Below are 19,322 nucleotides of genomic sequence, written 5' to 3' on the forward strand. Positions count from 1 at the left end.
TCTAAATGGAAACTACAGGTGATTATCTGTGCATGGTTTAATCATGGTAATTAGTTTAACGACATAGCACTGGACTAGATTTGGTGTGAGTTAAAGAAAGATTTGGTAACGTTTGGGCAACAGTTTCCTTTGTATTCTTGACGCGGCCAGTGCTCAGCAGTTCGTGCGCAAGGTGGCGCTCGATAGTAATAAAAATCCGCACAAATTTACGGGGCATATCCATTCATGTTCCCGAGAGCAAACCTAATAGAAACCTAACTTAGTTTGCGGTAAAAAGGTAAATGTCTTAGCTGCAGTGTTATAGAATACTAATGGATTCTTCGAGTGGATTATATTGCGTTTTAATTCCTCGAACAAGAAGTCACAATTGCGTTATCTTTTTTTATATGCAATGATTGATTAGGTGTGGTCGTGAATCATGGTGGAATTTACACTTTGCAGTGTGCTTATGCAGTGTGCCTATATAACTGAAGAGGCAGTGCAACGATGATCTCTGTGCCAGCCGACTCATAGAGTACCGACACACGCAGCACGGGCATTTCGAGCTAGGTCGCCAAAGGAGCTGGGGACGAATAGGACGCTGAGGCTGACGCTGGGATTAACTGGATACGATACCATTTTCACAATCGATTAGGAATATGAATACTTTTAGACTTGTTTTGCTTTTCATTCAGTGCCTTGGTAGGTATTTAATACAACAGGTTTCAGTGAGTTTTAAGTAGACAGCTACGAATTACACTTAAGCACATAAATTAGGCGAGGATTAAACTTCACATGATTTCCCTAACAATTAGAGTAGGTTTGCTTTAATTAACCTAACAAGCGATGGAAGCTTTATTTTTGATACCACAACGTTTAATCCTGAACAATCTTGCATTTTGTTTTTTTTTGTTTTTTCTCATAACATATGATACACCTGTTAACTGGCGTTTTGTTACAGTTTCTCTCAAGGTGTCTCAGGGTGCGTCCACGGATGAGAGCGCGAAACCCAAAACGACGGTGGTGAATCTTTTTTACAGTGAAGATGATATAAGCAGTACGGCTCATCAGATAGACAACGATGAATACCTTTACGAAAGTGAAGACGATCTTTCTGGGGATTACGAGGTTGACTATCCCAGAGGTCAGACAGCGGAATTTAAGGAATTTCTTGAAAGAGAATTGTGCCACACATCATCTTGGATATAAAATGCATGGTTCCAGTAGGCTACGTGTATAGCACGTTTTCTTTAAATGCTTGTCTTAACTGTATAGGCCAGTATTTGCCACTTTTCATCAACTCTAGGAAGTATAATACGCATTGGTGGTTTCATATATACTGTAGAAGTTATGAGATATTTTAGCTGTGATTTATTATAATTATTTTTGTCTTAAACTAGACTACTTTCTTTTGCTCTACAGTGGGATTTTCCACCCAACCTAAGGATTCCACTGTGATGCTCAATACAGAGAACAGAAGGACTGGCAAAAGAAAGGCCAAAGGCAAGAAGGACCCCTGTTTGAGGAAGAAATACAGGGATTATTGCATTCATGGGGTTTGTCAGTACATGAAGGAACTAGATCATCCAACTTGCAGGTAACTCTCACATTGTTCTGTTCCCTGATCTCTGATATTTCTGGGAGTCAATTTAGAGGGCTCTTCAGGTTGGTAGTGAGTCAAGCATTATCTTTTAAAAAATACTGTTCATACTTGAGGTCTTATATTTTGACCTTGCATGGGTTCATCTTACAGATGTGAGGCAGGATACACAGGAGAGAGGTGCCACTCGCTGAGTCTGCCTGTCGGTAAGGAAGCTGAAGACTACAACCAGACCACAGCTTTGGCCATAATGGCAGTGGTTCTGTCCTTAATGTGTCTTACCATCATTGGCATTTTACTGGCCTTCAGGTTAGTACTTACATACTTATATATAGATTTAACATACTTTGCTTTGTTTTTCCAATGCAAAGAAATAAGGAAATAACTGTATACAATGTGCCATTACAGGTACCACAGAAAAAATGACTGTGATGTAGAAAGTGAAGAGAAAATCAGACTTGAAGCAGCCACTGTATAGTAGTGATGATAATGCAGGGTGAGTACTGTAATTCATAAAGGACAATCTGTACTGTAAGAAATCTCAGCTGAATACCTTTGGGGGGGAAATAACAATCTGATAAAAATGGTTGGAAATTCAAGATTTTGGCAAATAGGTTTTTGTTCAACTTGAATTATTACTAATGATTACTACATTTCATACGAGATTCCGAACCCTTTGCCTCAATTGATATTCAACCCACCAGACAGACAGAACTTGTCATTGCTGCGGAGGAAATTGATAGTCCATGGACTTACATGACTTTCCAAGCCTGCCTTGAAGGATATATTGAACATTTTTTCCTTAGAGACTTTAGCTATCCTTTACAGAAAACATAGATAAGTGCATCTGTATGTCTAAAACATACTGGAAGTGAAGTAAGAAAATCAACGAATGTAGCTGAATCAAGATTTGTTCATCTTTTTCTTTTATTTATATCTTAAATAGTGCAGTCTGTATTCATGACTGTCTGGAACACCCAACCAACAAGTAATTATTTATTTATGTATTAACTATTTATTTTTGCTATGTAATCATTTTGTATATTTACTGAATGTTTTGTCAGTTTGTCAGATGTACGTTGTGCTCTGTAAGTAGCTGCGCAGTGACACAATTCTTGTATTTTATCTTACTCTAGCACACTGGAGGTTAAAATGCCAAATAAGTTTTAATGTGAAGGCATTTATATCTAGACTGGGTGAACCACATAGAACCCACAACATTTTTCATACGTAGTCCTTTCATTTCAGGGGACATAAGTACTTGGACCACTAAATATAATATTTTATAAAATTGTCCTTTAATAATTTTTGATAATTCTTTGCAATCAAGTGCCTGAAGTATACAACCCAGACATCAGTCACAGGGTGTCTAACCCCTGCCTCAGAGGCAGGCATTTTCAGTTCTTGTTTATTAACATTGTGTCAAAAAAAAAAATGTTTTCCCTTTGTGATGGCTTGTCTTACTGATATTGACATTACATGGCCCTCATGTAAACTTACCAGATGCTATGCCACATCTAGAATCAACTCTGGACCTTTTGTTAGCTCTATTGTGCATAACCTCTATTGAGCTCGATGAAGTGGCACAGCTGGCTAATAGTACTAGAGCAGCTGGTTGTAAACTGTGTATAAGAAAGGTTCATATATGGGTCATCCAATACAAGGCTAAGTACCTTCACGTTATTGCTGGCATTCATTGAATCGATCTCACTGTGTCACTGTCACTTACAATGAAATGTGCTGTAGTACACTAACCCCCAACTACTGCCCCCCCCCCCCCCCAAAAAAAAGTCACTGTCTAAACATTTACTGAATGCACTGTGCTTTTTAAAATGTACATAGATATTTATTACTGTAAAATCAAATAACATTTTAAAAGGACTGCCCTTTATACTTTGTGTTGTTGCTTGAAAAATTGTCAGTGATTCGATGTTTATAGATATGGATTTAAGGATATGGCAGCGTATGGATATTTATGGATATTTATTAATATTTATTAATAATGCATTAAATTTATACATTAAAGTATAGCCCCAGTTTTTCTTAACAAGATTTGTTTTATGTCTGTTCTGAGAAAAATAGAGATGCATCAGAAACACTGGGGGCACGGTACTTTGTTTAAAGGCTTTGTACATAAGAGCTGTTGGTTTATTTTGGCAGTATTAGTTTACTCTTTGGTACATGAAAAAGTCTTTAAATGTTATACTTGTTTCAATTATGTTGAATAAAATTGAATATTTAAAACACGAAAACACATGTTGAGTACTGTTACAACATACTTCAAAAATGCAGAACCAAACTATCATAGCACAATTACATTATCATCGTTATCTGTGCTTAACATTTGTTGGTGACTCAACAATAAAAGCAGTATGTCTCTGCAGTTTTATTTAATTTTATGGTGAGCGACTGTAGGCAAGTTGGTGTTTGGACCATATGAAATTCTTATTCAGATTTAGGAATGTACATTGTGTTACTGTATCATACAGCCTGAATGCGTTGGGGAACAGTTAAAAAAAACTCATCGATGCATGTCTACAGGTTACATTATAGACAAAGCAGGTTCACACGATTTTTCAACACACGCCCTTTGTTATTATATTGCTTCGACAGACAACCAAACAGGGTCATTGATGACGTGAAGATGTTTTTGTCACATTGCATTTGATGCATGATTTAAAAAATAAAATAAAAAATAACGTTCCGGTTTTAAGAGAAGTTGGTCAATTACTTAATTTCGTTCCCCCGATCATGAAAGTAAAATCTTTTTTTTTCGTACTCTGCGACTGATAAGACAGTGTCCGTTTCACATGTAGGTAGTAAACTAACAGCAACCTTAACATGAAGTGGAGACTAAACAGGCTCAGAGTAAAACAGCATGTGTAACTGCCTCTACTTGTCAAAGCGAAGAGTCAGATAAAAGTCACCCACAAAGGGATTCTTTGGCTTGAAAGGAATGCCAGAAAGTGTATGGAATCTAGAGTAGGACGTAATGATCCAAACCACCGTTTAGAAATGGGGATACTACATTGTCTGTCATGACTCCAGTTAGCTCACCATATCCCACACCTCGACAATCTTCCGCGGCCCTCCCAAGGCGCGCATGCGTAGTCCTACCAGCTGCCTTTAGCAACATGGCGGCTCCCGTAGACCTGGAACTAAAGAAGGTAAATCATAGCGAATAGTTAACTGTCGCTAACCGTAGCTATATGACTATGTTAAAAGAGAATGAATATTATAGAGAAAATTCTTCGTGTGACATACTACTGTAAAGAATGGCGACATGTTTTGGGTTAAAGCATAGTTTAATTTAATTAGCTAGTTAGCACAAAGTGTCTTGTAACTAGCCTATGCCAGCTAGTTATTCATCTACGTAGGTTACTTAGCTAGGTTAACAGTGCTCATTACCAGATTCACTAGCTACATAACACAAAGCACATATTATATGCCATCTTTGTATCTTTATTTATTTGTGTCTTGATTGTATCCAGCTTTATGGCTGTCGCCAGTTAGCCTAACTTGTATCTTCGTCATGCAAACTAGCTCGTTAGCTAGATAAGCATGCTATAGCTAGCTGGCGTGCAGCTTGGCTATACAGTATTTTGGGCATGCTTATTTCGCTTCGATTTTATTAGTGTTAGACCTGTTATTTGCTAGTTCAATATAAAACCTAACTGACCAAAATACTAACCGATTTGTTCTTTGTACCTCAGGCCTTTGCAGAGTTGCAAGCCAAAATGATTGATACGCAGCAAAAGGTGAAGTTAGCGGATCTGCAAATTGAACAACTGAGTCGCATGAAGAAACACGCAAATCTGACTCATGTAGAAATCACTTCACTCCCCGACAGCACTCGGATGTATGAAGGCGTAGGACGCATGTATGTATTTAAAATTATGCATCTGGCTTTTGATGAGGTTTTTATGTTGATTCTGCATTTAGAGCTTTAAACATTCACTTACTGTCCTACAGGTTTATCTTGCAGTCAAAAGATGAAATTAATAATCAACTACTGGAAAAACGAAAGACTGCAGATGACAAAATCAAGGAGCTTGAGGTAAATTATGTATTCTTTCTCTTAAAGGTCTCTTACAGCACCTCATTAATGATTCCTTACTTATCTACTCCATACTAAAACTGACTCCTAAATACAAGTGTGCTTGCAGTAACTTCTGACCAGAAGCCATAGAACTCTTAATTCCAAATCTGCTTGCACTAAGTGCTTCCAATATCTATTTCACAAAAATTGACTATGAAGTAGATGGGGTAATTGTGTCCTGTACTGACCATTTCAGCCAGAAAAGAGATACGTCAGTGTTGTGAAATACTGAAACATGATGTGTTAAAGTAAACATTGCCTTTCATGAGACATTGAAATTCCCAGATTTCTCTCTTTGCTAGTTATCTTCGTCACCCAAACAGTTTAGGCATTTATTCTACAGATTTGAAGGATAAATATAATTTAAATTATAAAAAACATTTAAACTTGGTTTGAGACTGAAGCATTTTTTCCCTTCCAATACCATACATCTCTCTTAGAGAAGTAATATTTATTGCATTGGTCATCAGCTGCTTGATTGCCAACATGCACACACTCTGATTAGGACGCTTAGGTTGCATCTATAATTCCACATCAACATAATACTGACCTTATAATTCTTGTGATTTTACAGTGGTAAATCGTGGTTTTACCTACTAAACAACCCCCACAGCAGGCACTAAACGAGTAGACAGAGTGGACCTGCCTATTCTATGAGTGTTTCTTCACTTCACCTCCGCTTAAAACCAGTAGAAACGTAATCTGATGATGATTAAAAGATGGTTATTCTTTCTAGCCATCTATAGACAGTTGTCTTAATTTCTTATTCTCCATCTTCTTATTCAAAGTTCAGTCCACCTTAAAACTCAGCAGACTAATGGTAAACTCAGCAAATTTTCTGCTTTTTCGAGTGATTTTAATATACTGAAGGAAGCCATAGAGTAATTCGTTAATTTAGAGGAGTGCACTTGTTTGGTTTTTCTTTCTCCTATCTGGCTCTGTTTCTATTGGTTTTCTGGTGTTTTTTCACTTTTCCCTGACCCTGAACTTTCTTTACTTCACAGCCAGAGTGGAAACAAGGGCAAACTGGGCTTTTTTTTATTTTTATTTTTTATTTTTTTTAAAGAACAGATTAATAAATAAATCACTGTTGGTTGTGGGTCAGTGGCGGTATACAGTGCTAATATGCTGTTTTGTCTCATTTAAATGCTCTCACTATAATGCAGTTAACCTACTCCCCACACAGGGATCAAAATACATAGTTTTAATTGTTAATGTGAAGAAAACTACAGCTTAAACGCCAAGCATAAGCTGTGCTAAAGTTAATTTAGCTGTTATCACGGGACCTGCAGTGTGCTTTTGCAAAGTGCTGCTGTTCTATTTTCAGACTGGATTTGTGAAAGTATCAGATTGGTGTCATCTCGTTTGGGTGTGTGTGTGTGTGTGTGTGTGTGTGTGTGTGTGTGTGTGTGTGTGTGTGTGTGTGAGTGTGTGTGTGTGTGTGTGTGCGCGTGCGCATATGTATATATGTGTATGTGTATGCATGTGTGCTTATATAAATCCAAAGAAGATTTCAGGTGAGTAACTGCAGTGTACTGTAGTATGAGATTCAAAACTGAAGTATACAATGTTTTTGACAGAAGTCCTTCATCAGCTGACGAAGGACGTCTTTCCGAAACTTACTGTTCAATTTTGAATATCTCTACATCTCTTACTACAGTACACTGCTGTTACTCGCCTAGAAAATTTGGCACAAACATTTAGAATTTCACACTTTGCATTCAACAGAAAGAATCCTCTGTGACCGTTTTAAACTGAATAGACTTATCAGGTGAAGCGTGCTCAGTGAAGTCAACCACATATGTGCTGCCACTCTTTCTGCATGGTACTGTATTTTAAAAGTATTTTACAAAATTCTAGACTTATTTTACACTGGCAATACTTATATAAACGATATATTATATAAATTACAATTTTTATCAAAAATGTTTTTGCTTCATAATTTAGGCAAGATAAAGTCACACTCCTAAAGGTCCTGGTGGAAATGCTGAAAGTAGACAGTGGTATTGCGAAGGCAAAACTGTGACCTTATGGAGGCACTAGTCTGGAATTCCAGTGAGCTCATTCAGTTTGTCTTGCTCTTAGGAACCAGCTTCTCAAGAACTTGAGTTGCTGACTGCTCTCCCATCAGCTTGTGGTTATTGTAGGAATTTTTATCTGTGTGGTCAAACAAAGAGGAACATAATGTTTGAGCGTGCAATAATTGACATCATAGATTTGGGAGACTTCTCTTTTTGCAACAACATTTGCCTGACATCATAGCTGCAGTGTTCTGCTCTGACTTTATGGCGTGCTGTGGGATGCTTCACCTCATGATGTCAGCAACTGAAACTTCTTTTGTTGAACAGGTTTTCTTTGTCCTTCTCTGTACTTAACATGAAAAATTAGGATGTATTCTAGACTAATATACCAAATGCTATATTTATTTAGTACTTATGATGTAGTACTCTAAGGTTTTTATTTATTTTTTGGTCATTTTGTTTGTATTATCATGATGCAATATCCTGTCTCAATTCTGAATCAGCTTTATTTGACCCAAAAGATGGATGCTTATTCTACAATAACTGTCATTGTTTAACATTAAAATTAAATCTAAAATGTCAGCCATATGGAGCCTGTTTGAATATTTCGGTTGTTTACCTTACCCTTAAAAGCAAATTAAGCCTCCATTAGCCTTATGCAACTTCTTCAGATAGTAGGTTTGGCCAAAACTTTAGGCCAGTTGACACTTTGTGTAGTCTGATATGAGCTTCACCTTTTCTTTCTGTCACAGAGTATTTACTTTTTGAATATGACCCGCTGCCTTCCGCTGAGTGATTTTATCTTGCTAAAAAAATCTAGACCAAGCCTAACTACGTTGCTGACAAGTTCTCTCTTGTTAAGAGTGATGAAAAGGTATATGAAATTGAATTGCTCAAGCTTGGAAATGCAAATTGAAGTGTCGTATTTCCTTGTTTGTAGGAGGGCAGAAGTTCACTTTCCTAGTAGACCATTGCCCCATTTCATAAAACACTTCCCCACAGACCCATACGTGCATAAAAGAATGTGCAGTTTTGTGTGTTTTTGATAGAAGACATGTCAGTGGTATCTGTCACAGATATTCATGCCTTATTGATGGGAATGCCTTGTTTACAGAAAGCATTTATTATAGGGAGTGTTTCCTCCATTATTAACTTATTTTTCTTCTGGTATCAGACCTGATTGTATGACTTCCTAAGTGTTGTCAGATATCTAGCCTGATGTGGATTTTTCAGTTAAATACTTGTCATTGGTCATGGATTCTATTTAATGGGCTCTCCCTCTAATGTCAGGACATCTCCTATGCATCTCCCCACTGCAAATAGTCACAGATATCCTGGGCATTACAGGATATGAGGCACTGTGTAGTTACACAACTCACCTACTGTCTGGATAGGGTGGGTCATAAAACTGCAATTTCATCATCTCCCACCAGCTCATAGTCTGAGCTTGAGAGTTTGAGTGGGTGCTCCATACCCACATCTGTACCAGTGTTTGCACTCTGGGCTGTTGTCTTTGGTTTGGATGCTTTATTTCTACTCCCAGTATGTTTGGATGGAAATATTTTAAATGTTCTAGGTTGATTAAAGTCTTTTATATCTATGCATCCTATTAGCAGTGGTGACGAGTGTTGTCAGTCCACATTTACAAATGTTATTGCATATCATTTGTTCTCTGTAGTTTCAATATATGAATTGAAACACTCATTTTAACGTTTAGCCTCATGTTCTGCTACTGTTGTTTTCCTAACTTGCAGTCTAAAGTTCCATAGCAGATTGCCTTACGGATCACATCCTACACTTTGTAACAAGTTAGGGTAAACAAACACACAGCAGGCGTATAGGTAAAACACCATTCTTTTTTCCATTCTCATTTTTCACAAAGTCAACCAATTAGAATTTTCAATGCCAATTGCTCCTTTGAAAATTTCGGAATTGAACTGTGTAGCAAAATATAAAATCTGCTCCTTTTGGAGGAGCAGAGTTTATCTGGTAGATCTGGTAGAAACGATACCAGACTGCTAGGAGCTTGGTAAGCACATTAACGTGCACCAGCATGGCAGACGTTCAACAGTCTGTGGGTGGGTCTGTGTGTGCTGGCTCCAGTGCTGCCTGTCTGGGCTTGTATGTGTCTGTGCTGTAGCAGGCTGTTTGGCTATAATCTCAGGCTGGGCTGTGACATTGTCCTGATTGAGTGCAGGGTGACGGGCATGGAATGTGGTCCAGGGCTTCCCTCAGCAGAGCAAGAGGGAGAGGGCGACACGTAACCCAGCCCAACCTCACGGCACACAGTACCTCATCACAGTCATGACCTCTTCTTTTCTTCCCTTATTGCCCAACTCTGTTGTTCATGTATCCCATAGCTACCAAGCCAGTAACAACACTTTTCTGCTGAGGTTTGGGACCACAGTTGGAGCAAACCATAATGACACTCTTCTTATAGCGTTTGCAGGTGTAATTATGGAGTTTGTTTGCTGTCCAGAGAAACCTTGCAGACTGCATTGAAGCATGCTTGGATGCAAACTGAGGTGGCTCCCTTAGTTGACCTCTGAGTCATACTGCCATTTTCTTTTTTAAATCATGTGTACAGTGAGATGACATAGCTGCCATTTTTTCGGCCAAGACACATTGCTACTGTATTTAGATCGCAGTGAAGGCTCATGAGCTCATGGCTCCAGTGGCCTCTGCACTCACTGCCCTGGAAGGAGCAGCGATTTACGAGGTAACATGATGTCATTAGCATCCCAGCAGCACGCTGGCCCCACTTCGAAGCCCCTCGTGATCGTGGCGCACGAGTGATGACAATGACCCTGCTGCTGACACCTTCATGGGTGCATGATTGGCTCAGGATGCAGGTGGGCCCTTCGTCCACTGTATGGGAGGAGCCGGGTTTAATGACCTGACTGTTACAGATGCCTCACCTTTACCCTCTTATTCTGAGCAGGTTATTGTTTGCTATATCAACAGGGAAAGGGGAGGGGGTGGAGGGATCATAGTTGTTATTAATACTCTGGAGGCAGATGGAGGGCGATGGGCTGCAAGATTAGTTGCGAGGCTTGGGTGTCGCCCTGTGAGCTTGGGGACAAATGTCCCTACAAGGCCCTTTGATGCTCCCTCCCCTTTGACATCTGATAGGTGCTCTCACTCCCTCAGAGCCTTCAGCAGTGTACAGATAGTGTTGGGTGTTTCTGTAGCATACACTAGATTATCATTTTTGTGCAGATGACAGGCCGTAGAATGTTTGGATTTTTAGAAATCTGGTGGAGAATTCTTATTGCTATCTCACTTGGAAGTGGACCAGGGTTTGTTTTATTCATTAGACATTTTCTGAAACCCTGAAATAATTTTGCTCTGCATTATTTCATTTTTTTTTACAACTTTGGCCTACGTGTGCGCACAGGTTTTTCAGTGATTCAGAGGCTTTTATAAAGCTAACTTCTTGGCATCTGTCCATGCACAGCTTCATGTAACAGAGTAACATAGTGTACAGTTATGATGCTTATAAACTCTAGGATATGATGGAATGGATTTTTGTCCAGCATCTACCCTGCACAGTTTGTTTGTTCGCTCAGTTGCTTTTCCCTGTTCCAGTATTATATCTGGTTCAGCCTGTTTAATCGTTCAGCTAGTTAATCATCCAGCACTTTATTAGTTGATTCTGGCCTGTTACTACAGAGAAACCACAAAACGGTGCACTGTAGGACTTCCCTGACAGCTACTTGATGATAAGTCCTTTCTTTTGTGTGGCAATAAGAGTGAAGAGAAATATGCAAAAAATTCTTTAGCAGGCCATTTTAGTCCATTCCCTCTTTTTATAACTGCCATACTAAAAAAAAAACAAAACAACAACCCAGACCTGAATCAAGTAACAATTTGACTACTTGTGTTCTGTTGAGAGTACCTGCAACCACATTCCCCTTTATCAGTGTATATTCACATTTTCTCTAAACTGACTCAGTCATCACTGCATTCGAACCTGTTGTGGTTTTCATTGGGCCTCTGACTGCGTTCTCTTGCGTTCCCCCCCCAGCTCAGCACTTCTCAGAATATACCCCTCTGCCTACGAAACTGGAACGGCCCAGAACAAAGGGCTCATTTAGAGTACGATGTACGCAGTCTATCTGCCCTGTCATCTGCGTGCTAACTGGAGTCACTATGGGCGGCTGTCGCTCCTGTAAGAGGGCTCATTGAGGCCATAACAAAGGGAGGCTCTCCAGCCTGACTCACAGATAGTTGGCCACACTGAGAAAGCTACAAGGCCTTCTCTTTGTACCTCTTTCTGCATTGTTCTGTGAAGGTCAGCCTTATAAGGTATCATTATGTGCTAGGAAGATAGTGTTTCCACAGAGCAGCGTGTTTGGGCAAGTGGGAATACCCTCTGCCTGTGAGGTAATACCTAGGTCTATGCAGTGATCCAGGACCCTGTTCATTATGGCCAATTAGCAGGGTCAGGTGCCCCAATTTTATAATTAGGGTGATTGGGTATATGCCTTGGTTTTAGAATACTAACAACAATGTATGAGTTTGATTATTAAAATTAAGAATCTTAGACCAGTTGAGAGACACTGGATGGTTTAATCTTTTGTTCTGATGACAGATGAGCACAGATTGCATTGTTCTAATGGGGTGAAATGGTGATTTTGATTTGTTATTCTTCTTATCTGGAAGATCATTTCCTGAATGGTGGTAGATTAAAGGCCTGATAGCTTTGTGGGGATAGGTGTGATGGAGGGAGGCAAATGAAAGGGAAACAAAGATGGAATTCTTGTCAGTGAATCGATCACTCGCTTCACCTGTGGCTGGAATGCTTCTCAGTATTAGCAAGGTCGAGTCTTTACTCGTGCAGTGATTTGCTTTGCATGTCGTAGTTTCAGTACGGTCGGATGTATGCACTGCCTAAAAAAATGGGCCTCGTCCTTACCACCTACAAAAGCAAAGAACGTTTGATGTGATGCGGATACTGTAATTTATTACAGTTTGTTCCGGAACCTGAAAATATTTGTCAACGTTGGATTTCTATTTTGCTGAAGAAGCTCGGAAAGACCTTTTTGCAAACCTTTGTTTCTGCTACTTCATTTAGACTTGGGCCAATGGACAGCAACACTGATGAACAGAGGTGGTTGTTGCTGACTGCCTGCATGGTCACAGACCGTATCAAATATATTAAAGTCCTAAAGTGCACTCTATTACCCAACACTGAGCTTACATAAAGAATTTAATGGAAAGCTCCAGGGTATTCCAAACATTCTCTGCCGCTCCCCCTGCAAAAACGCATCAGATAAGCCATGCTCTTTGGAAACTGTTTTGAAGGGAGGGGGGGGGGGGAGCATTCACTCAGTTAGTGATCCGTTTTGGTCACAGCCGTGCTTTTCTGGAATAATATTGAATAATAATAATATTGGTTACATACAGTCAAACATCTTCATTTTATCCTTCAGATTTTCTGAGCCATTGTGATGCATTCGATGAGGGATACTATAGAAACTTTGGGGGTATTTAATCAGATGTCCCGTGCAGTATGCTGTATGTATGGGGTGCAGTGTTCTTCAGTAATGACTGCAGCATTTGCTTAATGGTAGCATCAACTGTTTATGGTGACGGTGGAACAATTCTGATATTTCTTTGGCTGTGGACTCTGAGCCACTTTTTTCAGTTCTATAAAATGTTCTCACAAATTCTGATGTATTCCTAATCAAATGTGGCTTTAGACCTGGTGGTGTGACAAGGGAAAAGTACATGATTTGCACTGGGCTCATTGCTAGTGGTATTGCTATGTGTAACCTTCACACATTTGTAATAGAAACTGTATCTATCGCCCATAGAATAGATAGGAAACTATAATGGAAGCATGTACCATAGGCCTTCCATCTGTGTTTTCTGATATGTTTTGCTGACTTAATGATGGTTTTGCCTTCAGTCAACGTTTATTAATGAGCAGTTTATCTGGATCTGCCTATAGTAGACTGATGGGGTGTGTGGTATATCAGTTGTGATGGTAAGACTTGTCTGGCTAGCCCAGGGCATGTTTCCCTCTGTTTTTAATAGTGTGACGGATACAAATAGGGGTCATGGTGATGATTAATTGGAAGATTACCATGCCCTGCCTTCCCTGTCCAAAGCAGTGCTGTGTAACCAACCTGTGCAGCCTTACAGTTTAATATAAGACATTCCTGTTGCCTTTATTGCATTTGTCACACAAACAGCTGTGTTGGTGAACAGGATTGACAAGATACTATAATTAAATCTTCCCTTCAATGAACAATGGCTGTAGCACTTTATCTGATGACATTTTGACAGTAACGTCACACAGGGTTCAATGCATATAGCACCCAAACCAGCATTTTTTTTAATCCCACATAATTATTATTTGTAAAAAAAAAATCCCTAATTTAGTGATTTAGTGGCACAGAAACTTGGCTGTTTTAAGATTTTGATGTAACTTGATTTGCTGTTAGATGCAGCAGCTGCTTTTTTTCTCAAATGCAAAAAAATCTTCCTTATATGGTTTACATCCTGTAATCCTACTGGAAGCATGCATAAGTGCAGGTATATTTCAAAGAGGGATATGAAGGGTGTGGACCTTTTTGGAATGTGTGTGTGTGTTTGTGGGCAGATGCAAACACATGCCAAGCGTAATGACTATACATGTGTTAAACAAATGCAGCTCTGTAAGAAAGTAGCAAGCCTGTGATTGTTTTAGTGATAATCCAAGGTCAGTAGTGGAACTGCTTGTAAGTGTAATTTGTACAGAGCTGTGATGCACAGTCAGCCCCAAGAATAAAGCTTTAATGGCAGATACGTGTGCGGCCACATGTTTCACAATGGTATGGCTTATGCATGTGTCCTGTTAGTATGGGTAATGCGAAAGAGAGTAATGTGGTCAAGTATTTATTTATTTATTTATTTATTTTTGTGTGTGTGGCCTTCACTCACTGCTCCTGTTGTACTACGCTTCGTTTGGGTTCGGCAAAGATTTGCAACCATCATGACTGCTTGGAGTCGCTCTCACACGTTAGCCATACCCGGTGAAGGGGTGAGCTCATCCAGAGACATGTTTTGCACTGATCATTTCAGGTTTCATGTGTAAATTTTAACCGTATAATGGGCATGTGTTTATCTAAAAATGGAAGGGGGGGGGGGGGGGGGTTGTCCAGGAGAAGAATTTAAACAATCAAGTCATAGATTCATTTTTATCATGACCTAGATCATAAAGAAATGCTGTTTCAGCCCGATTTCGATCATGAACATCAGGGATTAGTTTTTCAGACACAGATTAAATGGTATTCCTGCACTGCCTTGCACTAGGAGGGTTCTGTGTAGTCTGTGAATATCTCTAGTCATCAAGGTCATTTAATTGTCTAGCAGTAATTAGTCAAGGTGAGTCACTGCTGACTTGCTAGTACTAAACAGATTTCTCACTACTGCCATTGTTTCTGTTTCATTCATTCTTAGCATTGTATGTGCCAGTAAAAGTTTCCCTCATCCCTCGTTTGCCATTCAGTGTTGGCCACTGTAGAATTGTGGAGTTATGGTATTTAGCACTGACTGGAAAATGGAGCAAGGGATCATAGTCTGTATGATGTGTTGATATATTGATATAAATGTGTTCTCTCTGCAGCAAAAGAAGACATACCTGGAACGCAGTGTGAAGGAGGCAGAAGACAACATCAGAGAAACGTTAATGTCCAGGCGGGCTCAATAGGATACGCGTCCATACACGTGTGTGCACACACTGTGCTTACTTACCTTTGGACACTCTTGCTATGCGTTTAAACATGTTTGCATGTACCTGGGGATATGCAGGTACCTCTAGGAACAGAAGACAAAAATCATTGTTCTGGATGGAAATGGGTGTGACATTAGGTCGCACAGCTTTTGTGAATCACAGCTGTTATCACAATGATGTCATTCATCTGAAACATTCTTCTTGTTGAGACTTGTTCACTGTTTCCTCTTTCGTTGTGTTCTAATAAAATGTTTTGCTTTATTTAAGCTGTCATTAGCATGGTATTAAATGTGAATTGAAATTACTGCATTTTTGTGCCTACTTGTGGTTTATGGTCTGTGAGTGTGACACAGTAATTTAGATCTTATCAGACCAGAGTGTCTGGCATGTGCGTTTTTCCGTGTGTTTGTGTTTTTTATATCGACGGTTTCCTGTCACAGCCCCTCCAGTCTCCCATCTCTCCAGACTCCCGTTCCCCTTTTCCTCTGACTACTTGCTTTTGTTTGTGTGTGTGTGTGTGTGTGTGTGTGTGTGTGTGTGTGTGTGTGTGTGTGTGTGTGTGTGTGTGTGTGTGTGTGTGTGTTTGTTTTTTTTGTTTTTAAATCTCACGCATTTCTGTTCCAAGTGTTTTCTGGTTAGTTTTCTTCGCTTGCTCTTTTGTCTCTCTCTGTCTTGTTCTGGAAACCAGCAACACTCCCATGTATTTACGATGATCCTAAGACTTCCTCTGTGTTCTTCCAGACGACATTTCCTGTTTGTGTGTGTGTGTGTGTGCACGAGTGTGTCTGTGTATTACTTGCTCAAGCTGTAGACTTGTCTGATCCTCAGTCGGACACTACTTTATACATGCAAACACGGAGAACACATCTAAACTAGGAATGTCTTTTCAGTGTGATGTTTTGTAAAAGTTAATTCATCTACTTCCCACCCTATGAGCTACTATGGTTTTTTTCCTTAAAATAATTCAGCATATTCCCTTCATGTTGTAATTATTTTAGATCAAGCCTCAAGTGATTTCAACTCTAAGGCCCACAGGTATATAGCACCCTCTGCTGGCTGCAGTATTGCGGATAGTTTTAGTAAATTTGTGTAATCCTCATCTCCCTCAGTAAATTTGACTTGAGCATACATGTGTTTTGCGTGGGTGTGGAGGGTGGGACGTGATGCAATCATGATTGTGTTAGCAGGTCAGAGAGTAATAGAATGCACTCGTGTACAATGCACTCATATATTGTCATTGTGTCTAATGAACTTCTGAACATGTCCCCCACATTTTCCTAACATCTTAGTCGCCACACCCCCAGATAGATATATAGAGATATATATATATATATATATATATATATATATATAGAGATAGATATATATATAGAGAGAGAGATATATATATAGAGATATATATATATATATATATATATATATATATATATATATATATAAAATAGTAATCCATTTCATAGATTACTACTTTTGTGCTCCCTCTCTTATTGTCACAGTGTTAGTTCCACGAGTCTGTCGTAAATGCGATAGGATAGCCATGCCTATGAAACAAATGTATTCTACACTTTTTTTTCTTGATCACACCTTCTCCCCTGGTGGCCAATCAGTGCTCCAAGATGCCGCCACACAAGCTTCAGTCTAAAGCCTGAACTCACGTGGTTTGTCGGTCAGCCTGTTTCTCCCATGCGGTGCTCCTGTCTGATGCCTTGCCGCTTGGTGTGGCCCTGCTCTCTGAAAAGGCAGCTCCCTGATGAGTAAAGTCCAGCCGGGGGCAGATCATTAACCTGCCTAATCTGCTCCTGCTCTTTCTGCCCTATAAAGCTGATGCCCTGTTACCCAGCAGGACAGGAGGGTGCACGTGGCTACTAGTAGACGACAGCACCATGGGCCCTGCAGAGGCCATGCTCACAGCCAGCCTTCATGGGCCAAGCAGGCACTCAGACACTGCAGCTGGGGCAGAGGTAAATAAAGGAGGGCTTGATGTCCTACTTTGCTTAGCCAGGAGCGATACCAGTTCAGAGTAGGAAATCTACAAACATCCAGCATAGCTGTAGATTTGTAACGCTGACTTGGTTTTCTGTTTGACTAGTACGTGTGTTTTGATTGAAGGAAGACTTTCACTGTCTATGGGACTAATGTATCGCAATTCAGTAGGTAAATGTAACTCACGTATAAAGTCTTTTGAGTCTTCAAATTCATCTGGTGTTTTTGTTTTTATTACTGACTATTGGGGGAACTTTGTATACTTTTGTTCTAATATTCAGTGTTGGGCTATCAAGAGCAACTGTAGATGTTTTCAATTAGATGAATATGTGTAAGAAATTACTAGTTAATTTAAGGTAGTTTATTGAATCAACATGTGGAATGGAGATGCAATCTTAGTTAAATTTACCAATAAATGTTTGCTAAAGACTCTGAAATAAACCAAAAAGAAATGTTAAATTATTAGTTGCAGTAGAATTGCAATTTAACAAAGACATTTTGGTCCAGATAATTAAGTGGGCCTGGAAAGAATAAATAATCCCTGTTTGTGGCAGAAGGTCGTGGGTTTTCACAAATCCTGTTTGTGAAAGGTTGAAGACTGCTAACTGAAGAAGCATTTAGAAGCATTTACTTATTGTCAAAAACTGAATAATGTACTAGGAACCAAAAGGTATTTTTGAAAACCATTTTTAAATTTACTAAGCAATTTAACAAAAACAAAAAGCTCATTTCATTTAAGATGACTTGGATATAGGCAATTTAGTTTGCTAGCTCATAATCAATTATTGGATTGATTGAATATCTATGATATTCATATTATATTCAGATTATGGCTAGTGTTGTGCTCTGTAATGTGATCTAATCTGAAGAAATGCACAGAGGTAATAGCAGTTCCAAATCAAATAAGGACTGTATGTAATTAAGATCATTACAGTGATGTTCATAACCAATAATTGATTGTGATCTCATCCTTTTTTGGCTGTTTGGTCTGTGCAGCCAGTGAAGTTTGTCCCACATGACCTAAGACCCTGTCACTGCTTGAACTAAAGCATGAAAACGTGATGTGAAACATGGAAACATTTTCTTGTCCAAGTTACATCTTAACTTGACATGAATAATCATTCATTCAAGACTCAGATGAAAAACTGTGTTTGCTGGAATGAGTGTGCTGTCCTCCACAGCTGCCTCCTCCAGATGGTGCTGTGTGGGCGGAGGCAGAGACGCTGCCCCCCGAGGCCCCCAGGCAGGCCGCAGTAGTTCACCCTCATGCCCCAGGCTTTGATATGATCTACAAAATCGAAGATGTACCACCCTGGTATTTGTGTCTACTGCTTGGACTGCAGGTGCAAGAACCTTGTCCAGTGTTTACCTTTTTCTTGTAAATTCCCAACATTCCCTGCTTACTTCTCTGTCCTCTGTCCTCTGTCTTCACTGACTGACTGTTTTTTTCCCCTTTTCTCTCTATTCTATTAATTCTATTAATTGTAACTATCCATCTCCCTCTAGCACTATCTGACTTGTTTCAGTGGTACCATTGCCGTGCCTTTCTTATTGGCTGATGCCATGTGTGTGGGTCGAGACCAGTACACTGTAAGCCAACTGGTTGGTACAATTTTCACCTGTGTGGGCATCACCACTCTCATACAGACTACCTTTGGAGTCAGGTGAGTCTGATGGAAGCCATTTAATTACTAATTATGTATTCTATGTTCGTTATCCACTTCATGGGTAGATACTTACACCTATGATCACTGGCTACTTTATTTGGTAAATCCAATCTTAGATTATTTTAGAGGTCTAAAATTACAGAATATAGTCGATCTGTTGCTGATTTGTTGCCATGCAAAATTTGCTAACCATCCTCTACCCCATTCAACACTGGTCAGGTTCTGAGCACAGAGTTTGTGCTATTGGATA

At 39.5% G+C, this 19,322-nt stretch overlaps 3 protein-coding genes across 6 annotated transcripts in view; all 3 read left to right on the forward strand.

Moving 5' to 3' along the window:
* The first annotated feature begins 7 nt into the window (after positions 1-7).
* Positions 8-3,264, forward strand: hbegfb (heparin-binding EGF-like growth factor b). 4 transcript variants are annotated; one of them, XM_035526946.1, is made up of 5 exons: positions 8-1,123; positions 1,402-1,576; positions 1,733-1,888; positions 1,988-2,075; positions 2,284-3,264. In XM_035526946.1, the coding sequence occupies exons 1-4, from the start codon at positions 826-828 to the stop codon at positions 2,055-2,057; spliced, it is 699 nt and encodes a 232-aa protein (XP_035382839.1). In that variant the 5' UTR covers positions 8-825; the 3' UTR covers positions 2,058-2,075; positions 2,284-3,264. The 4 variants fall into 4 exon arrangements, with proteins under 4 accessions (XP_035382839.1, XP_035382840.1, XP_026878475.2 ...); XM_035526947.1 differs by having other exon boundaries at positions 2,288-3,264; XM_027022674.2 differs by having other exon boundaries at positions 8-681; positions 941-1,123; positions 1,988-3,264.
* A 1,383-nt stretch (positions 3,265-4,647) lies between these two features.
* Positions 4,648-15,731, forward strand: pfdn1 (prefoldin subunit 1). The gene is made up of 4 exons (XM_027022677.1): positions 4,648-4,746; positions 5,293-5,459; positions 5,552-5,636; positions 15,315-15,731. The coding sequence occupies exons 1-4, from the start codon at positions 4,714-4,716 to the stop codon at positions 15,396-15,398; spliced, it is 369 nt and encodes a 122-aa protein (XP_026878478.1). The 5' UTR covers positions 4,648-4,713; the 3' UTR covers positions 15,399-15,731.
* Positions 15,732-16,858: 1,127 nt separating this feature from the next.
* Positions 16,859-19,322, forward strand: part of slc23a1 (solute carrier family 23 member 1) — an 8,926-nt gene continuing 6,462 nt past the window's right edge. The window contains exons 1-3 of the mRNA XM_027022687.2: positions 16,859-17,383; positions 18,587-18,748; positions 18,912-19,069. Of these exons, the coding sequence (XP_026878488.2) occupies positions 17,306-17,383; positions 18,587-18,748; positions 18,912-19,069 (398 nt within the window). The 5' untranslated portion in view covers positions 16,859-17,305. The remainder of the gene's footprint in view (positions 17,384-18,586; positions 18,749-18,911; positions 19,070-19,322) is intronic.

The sequence above is a fragment of the Electrophorus electricus genome, chromosome 6, assembly GCF_013358815.1.
Source record: "Electrophorus electricus isolate fEleEle1 chromosome 6, fEleEle1.pri, whole genome shotgun sequence".
Taxonomy (NCBI): Eukaryota; Metazoa; Chordata; class Actinopteri; order Gymnotiformes; family Gymnotidae; genus Electrophorus; species Electrophorus electricus.